The 16,418-nt window shown below is 42.1% G+C and overlaps 1 protein-coding gene across 1 annotated transcript; it reads right to left on the minus strand.

The window, feature by feature from the left end:
* Positions 1-2,229: 2,229 nt before the first annotated feature.
* Positions 2,230-12,692, minus strand: raver1 (ribonucleoprotein, PTB-binding 1). Its single transcript, XM_061090230.1, has 15 exons — positions 12,363-12,692; positions 11,098-11,164; positions 8,384-8,853; positions 6,272-6,463; positions 6,046-6,166; positions 5,162-5,262; positions 4,966-5,037; positions 4,462-4,561; positions 3,970-4,148; positions 3,773-3,854; positions 3,522-3,664; positions 3,260-3,331; positions 2,998-3,132; positions 2,744-2,809; positions 2,230-2,602 (listed from the first exon to the last, which is right to left on the minus strand). The coding sequence occupies exons 1-15, from the start codon at positions 12,690-12,692 to the stop codon at positions 2,456-2,458; spliced, it is 2,277 nt and encodes a 758-aa protein (XP_060946213.1). The 3' UTR covers positions 2,230-2,455.
* Between the last annotated feature and the right edge of the window lie 3,726 nt (positions 12,693-16,418).

Raw genomic sequence — 16,418 nt, forward strand, 5'->3', positions numbered from 1 at the left:
ACTGTTCTGCATCTTCACTCTGAGTTCCTTGGGACTCCCTGTGTTGATCCTTTCTGCAGAAAGCCCCTTGTTAAATACACGTAGATGACTTTGTTGTTTCCAGCCTCTTGTATCTCCAGAATTCTACCACAACCGTGGATGTTTTTAAACACAAACTGGATTGAAGAATTGGTCACCATTTTGTTTAACTGTATTGGATTTGGCTGAAACGTGATTTGTGGACTCAAACACTTGACCCACCTGCCATCGGCATAGAGGTGAGTAGATAATGAATTATAATTTTTGGATGAACTATCGCTTTTATAAAACAATGATCTGACTTGAAATGTTGTTTGAAACCAGATATTCTACATTAATTAATTTCAGTCTTTAAGCTCAGTACAATTAAAACAATCTGTTATTTCGCAATATGAAATTGAGCGTTTTAATTTGTGCTCTAAAGGCACCAATTTAAGCAGATCTGTTAAAAATTAATTTGTGAATGACTCTTAAGGCAGTCGTTTTAAGAGCAAATTATTTTCTTGCAAAGTGATGACCAGACATTTGCACATGCCCCAAGAAACAAGTTAAAACAGAAATATTTTCATGTCAAATACAGATATGTTGAATGTATTAAATGATGAGCTCACAACAATGAGTTTAAATAACATTTACTTGCTCATGTCTCACACACATACACATACAGAGACAACCATGGCGGTACAGATGAGAGGATAGCAGTTAGAATCGAATCAATCGAAATGAAAGATGATCAAACAGTACGGCTGCATCTCTTGGTCCATACGCTACATGAGCAGTCTGCTATGGCGCCACTCTTGGTCACATCAGCTTTCAAAACAAAACAGGCAAACAAAACAAAAAAGAAAACAAAGAGCAGCAAATTCATTCAGAACACCAGACCGGAGGGAGGTAAGATTCAAGAAAACTAAAGTTTGAAACTTTTTGGGGGCGAAGGGGAAATGATCACGCTTTAACTATTTACACAGCAAATAAACACAGAAATGGTAAATGTAGATGGAAGCCAACACAGGGCAGGATGAGATCACAGAGAAAACACTGGTAAGGCTCAAGTGTAGCTGCGTTTGCCAGCAGAAGTCAGAGGTAATGGGTTTTCACAATCAAACTGTCACCCAGATAGTTATTCACAAAAAAAAAAAAAGAATGAAAGAAAAACAAAGACAGTCATGTCACTGACCCATCACCTGCCAGTAGCTTCCATTAGAAAATCCTCAGACAGACTCGACTCGCACCATTACTGGGAATACTTGAACATCGGCTGCGTCCATCATTCCAGCTGTCATCGTCTAGAAAATAATGTGTCTGAGTCCGGACACTCGCTGAGGAGCCTGTGTTCACTGAGCGCTGGCAGCTTGAGAGATGGCACACAGCAGATGTTCACTGCCCCACCCAACTCAACCACTAAAAAAAAAACAAAATAAAGTGTGTGGACTTTTTAAAGACATTCAAAATTTAACTTAGCAAACAACTCACGTAAAAAACACAGAAAATATTCAACTCCCGGAGACCATGTAAACAGCACCCTCTACAGGAGAGAACAGATTAGCGTTGCGACATGAGCCCTCCGAGTGCACCAAGGAAAACAACCAGTGTAGAGAACAGACCCCGTAAACAAGTTTGGAGGGTGTGGATCAAAAAGACAAACGACGTGGAAAAAGTTAAGGCTTGAGGGGAAAATATGCCAGAATGGTAGAAAAGCTTCACCTCAATAAAACACAGGCAGGTACATGCAGCTGTCAGCAGCTGGATGGAAAGCTGAATGTTAACTGATGAAGCGAGGCCTGATTCCAGAAGAGTCATATGATAAAACAAACCTGTGGAACGAACAAGAAGGGAGAAAACAAACACCACAACACAAATACACCATCTCATGAAACCAACTACTGAACTTTTTACAGGGAAACAGGAAGGCTCCTTAACGAGCCTCGGAAGTAAAGCTTGAATGGGCGTCCCTTTGCCTAATGGTGTGGACAGCTTCCCTTTAGCGCTATTAAACATTAAAAAAATTATACTGGCCCAACTAGCTGTAGCTCTGCTCATAAACCACACTCAACACAGGAATAAAAACGAAAAAAAAAAAGAAATGCTGAAGAGAAAAGACTTCAATAGCTAATTAACCATTTTTTCTCACTGTACAAGTTGTTCAACAGAAAATTAAAAGTCAAATAAAAAAAAAAAAAAGTAAAAACTTAATTTACCAACACACTAAAATCATATATATATATATACACAAAAAAAAGAAACCAACCAAGAATTCTCATGGAGAGACACGAGCGTCCAGATAGCAACAGGCCGCACTCTTCAGCGCCCTCCAGGGGTCACTCAGAAGAGTACACATGAGACAAATCCAAAGACTGCAAAGTTAATTGGAGGAAATGCCATTGTGTTCTATAGCTTTTGAATGGCTACCCGTAAAGCATGAAGTATTCAACTGAATTTAAAGTATACGCTTCCGCTTTAGGTAGGAGTCCGCATAATGGCCACCGAGGCCTTGGGAGTGCTGGCCCACGTACCCCCCCTCTGGGCTCGGTTCTGGAGACGGGATCAGCCGGGAGAACAAACGCTTGTGGCTACCAATGGGAGTCTGTAATATGCAGCAAAAAATAGAACGTAAAAAATCAACAGTGGAACAAAACAACAAAGTGGATTCATTTAAAGAAAAAGTGGACAAAAATGTAGAGATATATATATATTTTTAAAAAAAAAGGATTAGTGTCTAAATTACCTTCACAGCAAGGTCCAGGCCTGGGGGATAGTTTGAAGTGTGACTCACAGGAGGCATTCCCACCGCCTGAGGACACACAACCATCTTTCAGTGACCTCATGCACTCTCAGCACATTAATTATTAAACATGGGGTTATTCTTAGAATGCAACCTTCCACTTTTTTTTTCATCTTTTCCTGGGCTGACTCGCTGTTCTTGCACTGACGAGTAATCGATAGAGTGAAAGTCTAAAAGGCCTAAAACGTTAGGTTTACCCTGTTGAGCTGAGTGCTGGGGAGGCTCCCGTTACTAGAGTCCTCGGGTCCTGAGCTGTAGTACAAGGACAGGTCTGGGTTGGGGGGGTAACCGTAGTGGGAAAATCGCTCGGTGTATTCAGGCAGACGAGAAGCCTGCGGGAAAGAAAAATCAAATGAGATCAGCACAACTGTTTGATTATGAGCCCAGTGGGGAAATAATTTAACAGCATTAAGCATTTGCTCGCACCATCTTGAATTTGTTGAATAAAAAAAACACTACCTGCTGTCCGAATCCTGCCAAGGCTCCGGTGTCGAGGTTCTCCTGCTGCTCGTACAAGTGGGCCAGAGGATCCTGGGGAGAAATGCCAGATGGGCATAAGGCTAAATCGCATCATATAGCCTACTGAACGGGCTGTGCACAAAACTATAAATTCAAGAGATCACTATAAGCTGTCTACTAAAGTAGCATCAACCAATATAAGAGTAGAAGTTAAAAGAGATGTAGTCTTTCCACAGACGGAGCAATGGAGGCTGTTGGTTACCTGGTGTAAAGGAGGGTATTCAGGGCTGTAGGAATCCTGGTAGCGCAGGTTGTAATTGGGCTGTATGCTCTGGTGTGCCGGCTGGTTGGACACATTGCTCAGTGTTGGCCTCTTCCTGTAAGGATGAGGTCTGCAGCTTCCTCCTGGATGAGGAGAGGGAAGACACATGTCACACCCTGAATAAATAAGGTGATACAAACAAAGACTGGTATGTTGGAATCTCAACCACACCCTGCAAACAAGAACCTCACCTGATGGAAAACCACTGTTGACACTGAGGAAGGCACCCTGGGGATGCGTCATTTCTTTGGGAGGATCTCCTAGTATGGATATCTGACAGAAAGAAGAGAGGTGATTCGTTTTCGGTGCCAATTTCTGATATTAAATACGAGTAAGAAGCTGGACGAGAGGCAGAAAGGCATATAGAGGAAACGGCTTGGGACCTCACCCCTTGTGCTGTGAGGCCATCTGCCCCCATCATGCCAGCCATCATGGGCATAGAGATCCCCTGCAGGGTGGGAGAGGAAGTCTGGGGGAAGGTACATGCTGCTGTGGGAGACTCCTGATCCCTCGAGAGGCCTCTGCCAAGTGGCATCGGCTTAAGAGGATCCGCCTGGAGACCGAGACCTGAGACCACACCAGCCAGAGAAATGAGAGGAATGATCAGTTATCATCTTCAATATTCCTCTCTTCTAGGTTGTCATATTAGATTAGCAAAAAAAAAAAAACGAATCTTGCAAATAAAAACAAATACAATCTCAGACATGCTGATGTTGGGATTTCTACCACATCATTTTAAGCCTCATCTATTAATTCCCCCGTGTTCAATGTAAAGAACAAGAAGCATGACTAACAGGCCAGTGGTGCAAACAGATGTTTCGCATCATAAGCAAAGCAAAAAAAAATAAAACATGCAGTCTGTGGCTTAAGGAGCTACGACTGGAGTCGGCGGAGGCCAAACCTTGGGGCAGGTCTCCAAGCAGATGGACTCCCTGCTGGCCGGGCAGAGCAGCCAGAGGATTCTCCCCGATGAGTCCAGCCTGTTGGCCAGAGGAGGGGTCAGAGGTCAGTGTCACAAGAGGGTCACACAGCGTGGATACAGCACTCGAGCAGTGGAGAAAAAAAAAAATAATAAACTACCAAGCTACACGAGCACACTCATCAGCACCACGGCTTACTCACCGCGTATGAAATTATGTTCTCACAGAATGGGTATTTACAATTGCGGTACACCTACCACATCACTCTGCACCACTCAAGAGAACACCCCACACATGCACACAAAAACACAAGCTTCACACTTTCCAGGCGAGCGAGAGCGTACCCACCGAGGCTCTGAGTCGCCTATCACCAGTCACATAAAAAGACCAGGATCCATCTAGCTTCACCACCACCACCACCTCACAAACACCGATAGCCAAACACAAACACCATTGTCACTCACACAAGGCCCTAGGGGGTTTTCTTTATTGTGCAGCACCTGAGCCCAAAGAAGATGATTTCCCAGAAAGGCTTGCTGAAGGTAAAGAGGCAAAGAGTGAAGGGGTACAAAAGTGCGTGTGAGTTGGAGAGGATGAATCAAAAACAGGCTGAGCGGCTCAGAGGAACATGCCAGGGGAGAAGGCAGGAAGCAGCCGTACCTGCTGAGCCTTGGCCTGGCTCTGGAGCAGCAGCTGGAGCAGGGCCGCGGAGAGGGCGGGGTTGGCCAGCAGGGGCATCGTGGGGGCGGCCCCAAGGAGGCCTGCACACAGAGAGAGCATAAGGACTAGGGTTCCAAAGGGGCGGAAAGTTTCAGGTAAATTTCCGGAGGGTTCAAAATTCAAAATTTCAACCCTCCACTGTGCATTCTTCCATCACATGCACAGATAACTCCCAGCATGCTTCACTCTACAGCAGGGCTATTGAGGCCTGCTGTAGAGTGAAGGACTAGTCAGGTAGGTTTCCATGATATTACTGGGGAAATATATTAGCATGCTGATTGAGGATTGTTCATCTGTTCATCGAGCCTATTTCCATTCATTTATCCATCAATTGTAAAATATTTTTACAGACTATTCCAATTGTTTGGCTAACTATTTATATCTCTGGCATTGCATTAGTGTTTTTTTACAAACTTTTTTCTCATCTTATTCTACAGAACAATGCCACGTGCACTCTCTCATGTGTGGAGACATTTCACCTCATCCAATGTAGAAGGAAAGGCTGTGTACATTTGCAAATACTGTGCAAAGACCTATGTTAAGAATGACACAACGATGCAGAAGCATATAGTCAAGTGCCCAAAGTTTCCTCAGGGCTCAAATCAGCCTATGACAAAACAACATGTTTATATTTATGTCTGTATATGACAAGGTAAACACAGTTAGTATAAATTACCCACAACATTTCCAGTTTATTCCCGTATATTCCCATGGAAAGTTTCCAACTTTGAATATTCCCGGAATTTTGCAACCCTAATAAGGACCCACAGCGCCAGAAGAGTTTCTCAAAATTAAACATTAATGAAGCGCTTGTGATAACTCACCTTGTTTGTGGCCATGTGACAGAGGGTTGAGCAGCATCTTGAGGGTGGCTGGGTTATTCAGGCCGGTGAGTATCTGCATGGCAGTGGGATCAGGGAGGAGACCTTTACCCCGGTTCACAGCCTTGGAGGGGAGAGGCAGAAAACGGGTATTAGCAGTGACAATGTGATGGCAAACTGGATGATTAACTTTGGACATGTGCATTCAGTCTCAGTACGACTTGTGTACCATGGTTTGGGCAGCAATCAGAGCAGCCAACATGCTTCTTCCAGGAGGGCCGGGGGCACAGAAGGACACCCGGATGTGTGTCCCGCCGAGCAGCCTGACGTCAGAGAGTCGCTGTGCCTCTTCCGCCATCTCGGCAGTGGCAAACTCCAAAATTGCGAACCGGCGAAAACTTCCATCTTGTCCCTGAGCCAACTGCGGAGAGGAGAGAAAATGTCAAAACAATCTGAGAGAGTCAATTAGCCCAGGGACCCGTAACACCCGGGACAGAGCAACTGCTTAAATCAACCAATGAAGTGATGTTGAAAAGACCACATCATTAGTTTTGTTCGCTGACAATATAAAGTAACAGGTTCTAATATACCAGCCTGACATGCAAGAGTGAGAAAATGTAAATGTCCACTTTATGAAAATGTAGCTTTTATTTTAAACTTTCCATAAATACTCGATGCTCTGAAAAAGTTTGGCAAACTTTAATGGATCCACATTATTTTTTCCTTAAACAAAAGTTCCAGCTCCCTTTCCCCCTAACTGTTCACCCCCTGTTCTTGTCTATGTGGGGTGTCCTGTTATTGAATGTTATTGCACTTTGTATTGGATATTAGGACTTATGGTCAATTTGTATTGTTATATTGTATTATTTGCCTTTTATTGTCATTGTACAGCACTTTGGTCAGTTTATGCTGTATTTAAATGTGCTCTATAAATAAAACTTACTTACTTACAGATCAATTCTGAAAAACGTATCACTTTTGTGTTCTATACTGAAATAGGCCCCATTATGCTGACTAAAGCTGTAGAGTTTCTTTAGAACCTTCACCAATCACTATGAGCCTCATGAATCACCACCAACAGGTTTCACAACTTTATAACCAGGCCCCTTCTAGTTTGTCAAAACCACTATTAAGAACTATTTTCCTTTAACATCACATTAAAGCTTAATCATCACAGTTTTTCCCGGAATCCTTAAAACCATAGAACCAGCAGAAAGTGCCACTATGCCTGTCGTGCAAAAAAAAAGGACAAGCCTCTCTCATTCCAGAAAGGCCGGCTGAATGACACCACCTGGGGGAGTCAGGTCATCACCATAGAAACCAGCTATGCTCATTGCTATAGAAACTTAGAGCGACCATGTGAAAACCGGGGTAGAGGTGAGAGAGAGCAAAAGTTCAAATATGGAGTATAATTGCAAAAAAGATTCCTGCCGTCTATGACTCATCCCTAAAATGATTTCATACACTGTCAGGGGCAGATGTAAAACTCTGTGATTCACACGGAAACACATCAGTCAACCTCAGTGTTTTTTAATAATGTGACCTTGCACCACCAGAACAGGTAGGGATGGTTAAACAAGTCGAATATCAAGTGGAAGCCTGAGTGGTTATAAATCTACTACTCTTGGTGGAATTTGCAATCAGGATCGCCTATCTTCTAGTGGTGGGGGGGAAAAATCGATTCTGTTCAGTATCGCGATATTTTGCGCCCGCGATTATATCGATACTGTAGCACAAAGTATTGCAATATTTTATAAAAAAAAAAAGGAGGAGCACTTTAACATCTGAGCATGTTGCCTAACTATTTTTTCTGAACAAAAATGCCAATATTCCCAAATGAATTTAACATTTTGGGTCATGACCTTGCAGCCAACTGGACTGGACTCTAGTAGTACACATTTGTTTATTTTTCTCAATTTGATTGAAGCTCTAGGTTACTCTTATTTATATGATTATTCTCAGGTTTATGTTACTCTATTATGTCTGCTTTATGTTACTGTATTGTATTTAAATAATTGTAAGTTATGTGCTGGGAGCTCAGTGTTCATGTGAGAGGTCTCCTATTCAGAAAATAATTATAAAGGAGTTGAGCAGTCTTATTTTCCTCATTTTTTGTAATGCCTTTGAATAATATGGGGGACATGAATAGCAATATATCGCAGAATTGAATCGCAATACTTGCAGTATGGCAATACATCGCAGAATCGCAATACTATTGAATCGTGGCCCAAATATTGCAATACTATTGAATCGTCTCATTTTTGCCAATTCCCACCCCTACTATCTTCTGCATTTTAATTTGAGTGGAGGCAGTGAGTTTGTGTGTGGTGGTGAATTTGACCTGGCAGAAGACTGGCGCGTGCGTGTCGGCCAGGGCGCTGCGGAGGTCCTGGGCCGTCAGCAGGTTCGGGGGGAGGCGGTCCACGCACAGACACTTGGAGTGCAGCAGCGGGTAGGTGAGGGAGCCCACCTCGGTCCAGTGGACGTAGAGCATGCGGGAGCCCAGCTGCTTCCCCAGCAGCTCGGACTTGGCCCTGGCTGCCGAGTCCTTCTTCATGTACTCCACAAAGCCGTAGCTCTTGGAATGCCCGGTGGTGGCGCTGTACACCAGGAAGCAGCGCTCCAGGTTCCCGAAGGGCCGCACCAGCTCCTCAAACTGCTGCTGGGTGAAGGCCCGGGGCAGGTTGGCGATGCACAGCAGAGCATCTGTCGGCTGCAGCTGCACGGAGATCTCCCGGTCCCGGAGCACATGCTGGTGGAACTCGATGATGGCACACTGGGCCTGTTCTCCATTGAGAAGAGTCACAAACGCTGAGGGTGACAGAGAGGAAGAGATAATAAGCACAGTGTGGTGTGTGAGGGAGTCAAATTTGTTCAGTCAGCATTAACAACAAGATCTATTTTCAGATAGGGAGCAAACTTTGATGGTGACACCGGTTCTCCTGGCAAAAGAAAGTTCAGTTGGCACAATGTCACCACACACCAGCTTTGATGTCGCTGCAACAGTTCCCTAATGGAATCTACGATGGCTGTCATAGTGGATGACAAATTAAAATGTGTTTTACACCTAAAACGCCACATGGAGACCTAAATGAGTTTGTTACCAGCACTTCCTGTCTACAGGGTCTGTGACAGACGCATTGCAGAGCAGACAGGTTTAATACAACCCCTTAGAATGCTGCTTCATGTGAAATTGAGGTTATACATTAAAGTGTAATATTTTATCTAGGGCTGGGCAAGTTAACTCGTTTTAATCGAGTTAACTCAAGTGATGAGTTAACTCGATTGTTTATCCGCCAATTATTTTCTTTTTTCCTGTTCTGCAGCAGTCAGCAACAGACTTTCACAAAATAAAAGCCTGACTTTCACAATAAAACAATAAATAATCAAACCTGAGTTAATGCGAGATAAAATAATTAATCGAGTTAACTCATCACTTGAGTTAACTCGATTAAAACGAGTTAACTTGCCCAGCCCTAATTTTATCATTAAAACCGATGATGTAAAAAAAAGCAGCTCGTTTATGATATGGCATAAACAAGATCAGTTTGTCATTTCATTATACACATTCAGTTCTTCCAGCTACATCAGCTTTCCCACTTAATTAATAATGACAAACTGATCCGTCATCACTAAGATCATTATAAAATAACTGCCAGAACTGTAATTTTCATTAAGTCAGGAACGACTGAATATTTTCACAACCCCAGTTCCACTACGCTACCTCATCAAGAAGATAGTAAACGCATTCTAGATATATTAATAACCCAAATTGTATATGGTAAATGGTTTTGTATTTATATAGCGCTTTTCTAGTCTTGATGATGACCACTCAAAGCGCTTTACAGTACAGTTTTACCTTCACCCATTCACACTCAAACACAATACAAACTCAAATCATGAAGATCTTAAAACTTGACCCTCGGGAATACTAGGTAGTTTTTATAACAGCTTAAAACAAATTATAATGATACAGACATCTACAATAAGGAGAGTGACGTGTCTGTCATTGCCACAGCGCCCTCTAGTCTAAAGGACTGGAACTACACTATGTAACTCTGGTATAGCTTGCTGGAACATTACAACTTGCCTTACGATTTACGTCACACACCAATCTGAGTTGAAGCCAGCAGCTATTGCTATAAACGCACATTTTTGGGGGATTAGCACATCCATTATATCCAAACATATTTTTACTAACTACATGTACATGCTTGTTAGTTTATCATGGTAAATGGTTTTGTATTTATATAGCGCTTTTCTAGTCTTGATGACCACTCAAAGCGCTTTACAGTACAGTTTTACATTCACCCATTCACACACACATTCATACAGTGCATCTATTCTCAGCACTGTGTTATTCTATGGGGGGGCCATTCAGGGTTCAGCATCTTGCCCGAGGACACTTCGGCATGCAGATGGGTCAGACTGGGGAATCGAACCGCCGACCTTCAGGTTGGAGGACGACCACTCTACCAATAGATATCATATATAAAGGCTAGATGTCTCGGCCGCGTTGCCGGCCAACGGAGACGAACGTCCGCACATGGCGGCCATCTTGCTAGGGGCCAGCTCGCTCACCCATAACATTGTGTTGGTAAATAACCATAACTTGCTCAATTTTCAACCGATTTTTAAACGGTTTGGTTTGTTATAAACGTCAGCGATGTAGATAAGACACTGCATACTTATGAATAATTGTGTTATTTTCTAAAAAACAAATGAATAATTTATGCAGTGTCATAACTACATCTCTACATCGTTTAAAAATCAGTTGAAAATTGAGCAAGTTATGGTTATTTACCACTACCAACACAATGTTATGGGTGAGCGAGATGCCCCCTAGCAAGATGGCCGCCATGTGCGGAGGTCCGGCTCCGTCGAACGAGACATCTAGCCTTTATATATGGTATCTATGGCTCTACCCCTCAGCCACAGCCGCCCAATTATATTATATAGTATATGTGACTTCCAACAGTTTTATGTTGGCATATAGATCACACGCCACAATCCTTCCACCGATTCCCACCCGGTCCCGACGGCAGTGAAACCGACCTGTTCCCTTGTATTTGTCCACGAAGCAGTACTTCAGGTCGTAGTTGCACAGCAGCTCGTGGACCTCCTGGAAAAAAGAGAAAAGTCGGGGATTACATCTTTAAAAAAAAACAACAAATTGATCAAATCAGTGACTTCAAAAAAAAAAAAAAAACAGAAAACCCAGATTTAGATCTTGACATTTGTTAAATTGTTTTTAATTGCACATTCTGCTTGGTCACATAATTAACCAATTCATGTCCACATGGGGAAGCTAGTAACAAGTGCACCTGTTGGGGAGTGAGAGAGAGAGAGAGTGAGAGAGAGGGGGGGGGGGGGTAACTAACTCATTGTTGTAGGAGAAATTGCTCTGAGCTGCTTTTGGCCCATTCCATTCACAAACAAAATGGTGACGCTGTCTAGCATTTTCTGAAACGTGTTTTTTTTTGTGTTGTCCACACGCCTTCAACACCTTTTGTTACATTGCAACTCACATCTCGAACCAACCCCCCCCCCATCCCCCCAATCCCCCTGCATCACCACCACCACCAGCCCCCCATCCCCCCCCCTTCTGTGTGAACAATGGTACCGCCCGCAGGCCCACCGCTCCCCACGAGTCAGGCACGTTCCAAAAAAAGTGTGGCATCATGAGTAAAAATCTGTGGCTTCATGGCGATTCACCGACAGACGAGACTCTGGGTGTTGGTAACAAAAAGTCAGTATGGTTGGGAAGAGTGTCAGGAGGTTGACTTGTGTGTGGAAGGAATCTAACACACACTAACACAAACAGACACACACAGACACACACATCAGTGAACTGGGCCTGACAGGTCACACAGGCCACAGATCACTGACAGTTATAGATAGATAGATATAGATTACTTTATTCATCGCCGAAGAGAAATTAAGTCGTCATAGCAGCCGGTATATTTGAATACAATAAAATACAATAAAATAAAATATAATAAAATAAAATAAAAAATCTGACCACCTGTAGCTCTGTGTCGGCCCAGTCACTCCCACTGGTTTACACACATCGTGGTATAACGGTGTCATGTGGACAAGTCCTGGTGTTGTGTCGATGATTTAAAAAAAAAAGTTTTAAATAAAGTTTTAAAAAAAAGCTGCTAACGAGTTAAATGGCTAGCGGGGCTAACTTGTGTAGCATGGCAGGCAGCACCGCAGCTATGCTAACGGCTAACGCTAGCCGAGCGACCCCCAGTCAATCAATCAATCACCCGACGAACACGAACTAGTTTCGGGTTTATTGGGTTCGGAACTCGCACCTGGTTGCTGACGTCGGACGGCAGGTTCTTGATGATGATCTTCCTCCGGTTGTAGAACTCCCGGCGGGTTCTCTCCAGGCGGCTCTGCACCTCCTCCGGGCTCAGGGACGTCAGGTCCTCGTCCACCCGCCGCTGACACTCGCGTCCCGGCCGCGGCTCCTCCTCGTCGGCCTCGGCTTCGGGGGGACCTCGCCGGTGGTGGTCCCCCCCGGTCATCCAGCTCTCGGGCTCCGGGTCCTGGTGGTCGGTGAGCGGACGAGGGGCGAAGCTGGGTCCCGGGTCCGGGCTCTGGTCCCGGGCAGCTGCGCTCACAGACACCGCGGCAGCCATCACTAGTGTCGACGGAACTTTGCTCCGGTCCTGAAACTCCGTGGGATTTGAGCAGTTTAAACAATACACACATGGCCCCAGCGACGCTTCTGATTGGACGAGAGGGGGACGCATTCTCCATGACTACGACGTAACGGACGACGGGGGCGGGGCCAGTGGTCGTGCTCCGAATATAAAAGCTGCAGATCGATCGGGGGGGCCCCCACAGGCTGAAGGGGCCCACTGGTCACAACCATAGGGTCACAACGCCTACTCTGGTATTTTGAAGCAATGGAAATCATATGAATAGATAGATAGATAGATCGATGGATAGATAGATAGATAGATAGATAGATAGATAGATAGATAGATAGATAGATAGATAGATAGATAGATAGATAGATAGATAGATAGATAGATAGATAGATAGATAGATAGATAGATAGATAGATAGATAGATAGATAGATAGATAGATAGATAGATAGATAGATACATACATACATACATACATACATACATACATACATACATACATACATAGATACATACATAGATACATAGATACATAGATAGATTACTTTATTCATTCCCGAAGGGAAATTAAGTCGTCATAGCAGCCGGTATATTTGAATACAATAAAATACAATACAATAGAACACAATAAAAAATATTGAGGTAGAAAGAATAAAAAACAGAAACACAAGATAAATAGGTAGATAAGGTGCAGTGGCAAGATGATGGTAATAGTACTGATGATATGATGGTAATGTTATTGTTAGACAGTATATAAAAATAGTACAGTATATATAGTATATCATATAACATAATATATATTTATATATGATAGTAATTATACCAATATAATAGCAGTATATAGTAATAATGGCAGCAACAGTATATATAATAATAACAGTAATATAATAATAATAATTATAACATGTACACATGTATAAATATGTGTATATAGGCTTATATATACAAAGAATATACAGAGAGTACAGAGTAGTTTTTGTGTACACATGTATAAATATGTGTATATAGACTTATATATACAAAGAAAATACAGAGAGTACAGAGAAGTTTTTGTGTAATCCTGCTTACTAACAAACAAGAACATTCAAAAACCTAACCTACCGGGCAGAGGTAATGTATCTATATACATGTCGCATTGCAAAAAATTACACAACATGCATAATTCTAAAAGTCAACATTTAGGTTTATTTATTTAAATATGATATTATTGTATTATATAAATGACATGTACTACTTTTGCTTGTTCCACATCAAAGTAAACATTTAACCTTCACGAAGGAGGGACTTTTGAATTAAACCGGTGTACCTAATAAACTGGATACATTCACCTCTGCCAAGGAAGTTCTGTTTTCTTCTTTGTCATTTAGATTTTGTTTTCAGGATTACTCAAATACTACTGAACTGATTTATATCAAACTTATAAGGATGCAGTGTGGGTCTCGTTAGAGCCCATTCGATTTTGGTCAGGTTAGGAGGTGAATACAGGGATTTATTTAATAAGGCATTTTGCAACACTTGATTGACCTGTCAGAGAATTATGTGTGATTCTGAAAATATTAATATATATGTAGGGGGTAGGTATCAGTGAGTTTGTCCTTTCTGCTGCGGATCCAATTCAAAACCTGGATCTAGTGCTTTAAAAATATTTTAGTCTTTTTCTTTTCCTGGTATCAAATAGCTACAAACCTGTCGCCAATGAGTGGCTGAGATAATGTCAATGCAGGAACGTAACAATAGTTATGACATATCTTTTACTGTTTTAGAAGTGTATCCAATTTGATATGAAGGATGTTTGTCGTGAAACCAGAGTCGTCAGTTTCCCGCAGGGATTCTGAGGAATATAATCAGACATTCAAAGAGGTCTGATATCTATGAATGTGTGCAATTTGGTGCGGCTTGATTAAATATAAGGGCACTGTTGGGCCTTGTTGGAGATATGTGCTCTACTGAGTGCCATTATCAATATTTTCAGTCTATTAGTAGAGTTAGATGAGATGGTGTTCCACTAAGAACCTGTAGATTTGGTTTTGGTTGTTAAATAGGCCTCCCCAGTGTGCAGGATAAATCCACCCATACATTATCTGTACTGCTTATTCCTTGAGAGCGGATAGGGGGGGGCTAGAGCCAGTTCCAGCTGACATGCAGAATAAATCCAGGACGGAAAATTTGATGACCGGCATAACTATAAAATATGAATTCACAGAATTTCTACACTGGACTGTGGCAGCTTGTGTCAGCTAATAGGAGACTTTTCTCTGCACCGTGACTCAAGGACACAGAGACTCTGTTGCATGTGGCCACAGGATATCTCTGCTCCTCCAGGGGCCTTTGCAGTGCAGGCAGGGACTGGAGGGGCCGGGCCGATATCAGCTGGCTCCCGGTGGAGTGTTTAGTTTCACCCGACCCGATTGTTATGGATCAGAGCGGTGCAGAGCTGGATCTGCATGAATGGCAAAACCTCTTCCTCAACAATAGGATCAAGAATGCCTCAGACAGGTGACAGTCAGTCAGAGGTGTAAAAAGTACTGAAATATTGTACTCAAGTAAAAGTACCTTTACTTTGATGAAATTTTACTTAAGTACAAGTAAAAGTACCCATCTAAAAATCTACTCAAATAAAAGTAAAAAGTAGTTCATTTAAAATGTACTTTAAGTAAAAGTTACTTAGTTACTTCCAACAACTTGATGGGGGTCGCTCCTACACAGTGCAAAAAAAGGACAAGGGGTAATAAATTCTATCCAACAACAGTTATTTTTAATTAAAGGAGAATCTTTACAAATATAAGTGCAATGACATTAAACATGTCAAACAATAAACATTTAACATGTCAACACAACATTTAAGAACTTTTGGGAGGACATGTCAAGTTCAGTTCATTTCATAGTTTTAAGGCGGAAAGTGAGAATTGCCTTGCGCCTTGAACTATGTTTTTTTTTTACTCAGTAACGGATGTAATTTCCAATGTAGCGAAGTACAATACTTCAGTCAAAATCTACTTAAGTAAAAGTAAAATTACCTATTTCAAAAACTACTCAAAAACTTACAAAGTACACAAAAAACTACTCAATTACAGTAACTTGAGTAAATGTAATTCATTACTTTACACCTCTGCAGTCAGTAGCGTGTGCTGTGCATCCAGATGTCAGCAGCACCACCTTGAACTGTCTCATGGCACTGATCATGTCCAAATAGATTTCTCAAATTGTATTTTCCTGATTAAACCGGTGAGAGCTTGCAGCAGCTCTAATCCATATAGCAGGTTATGCTGGGTCTTTCTCAATTTGCATGAAGAACACTGATCTATGCACGTGTTAAATGCAAATAGCGGCTGCTCCCTGACACGTAAACATGTGTTAACTGGTTCTATACCGGTCTGGGATAAATTCAAATTACAGCAAGGTTGTTATTTTTCTGACACTCTTGCGGTAAGAATGGTAGTATAGATACAGTATTTCCCATAACTGAGCTGTTTTTTCAAGCTACATTACAATATACCTTGTCTACTATATTTATCTATTGTCAGTGCATAGTTTCATTTAAAATGTGCAATAATTCTAATGTCTGTCTACACCTTGTCTATCTCTTTGTGTAATTTCATTCAGCTGCGTGGTTTGTCCTTATATCCACTTGTATCATATTTATCTATTCATTCTTTTACTTATTATTACAAAATTAAATTAAATCTTTTATACCTAATTAGCAAACCATAGCG

The sequence above is a fragment of the Limanda limanda genome, chromosome 17 (genome assembly GCF_963576545.1).
Source record: "Limanda limanda chromosome 17, fLimLim1.1, whole genome shotgun sequence".
Taxonomy (NCBI): Eukaryota; Metazoa; Chordata; class Actinopteri; order Pleuronectiformes; family Pleuronectidae; genus Limanda; species Limanda limanda.

Coding starts and splice junctions, on each gene's coding strand:
- raver1 (XM_061090230.1), bottom strand. CDS start 12,692: ATGGCTGCCGCGGTGTCTGTGAGCGCAGCTGCCCGGGACCAGAGCCCG. Junction 6,464..8,383: donor ACGCGCCAGTCTTCTGCCAG/GTCAAATTCACC, acceptor TCCTCTCCGCAG/TTGGCTCAGGGACAAGATGG. Junction 2,603..2,743: donor GCCTGGACCTTGCTGTGAAG/GTAATTTAGACA, acceptor TGCATATTACAG/ACTCCCATTGGTAGCCACAA.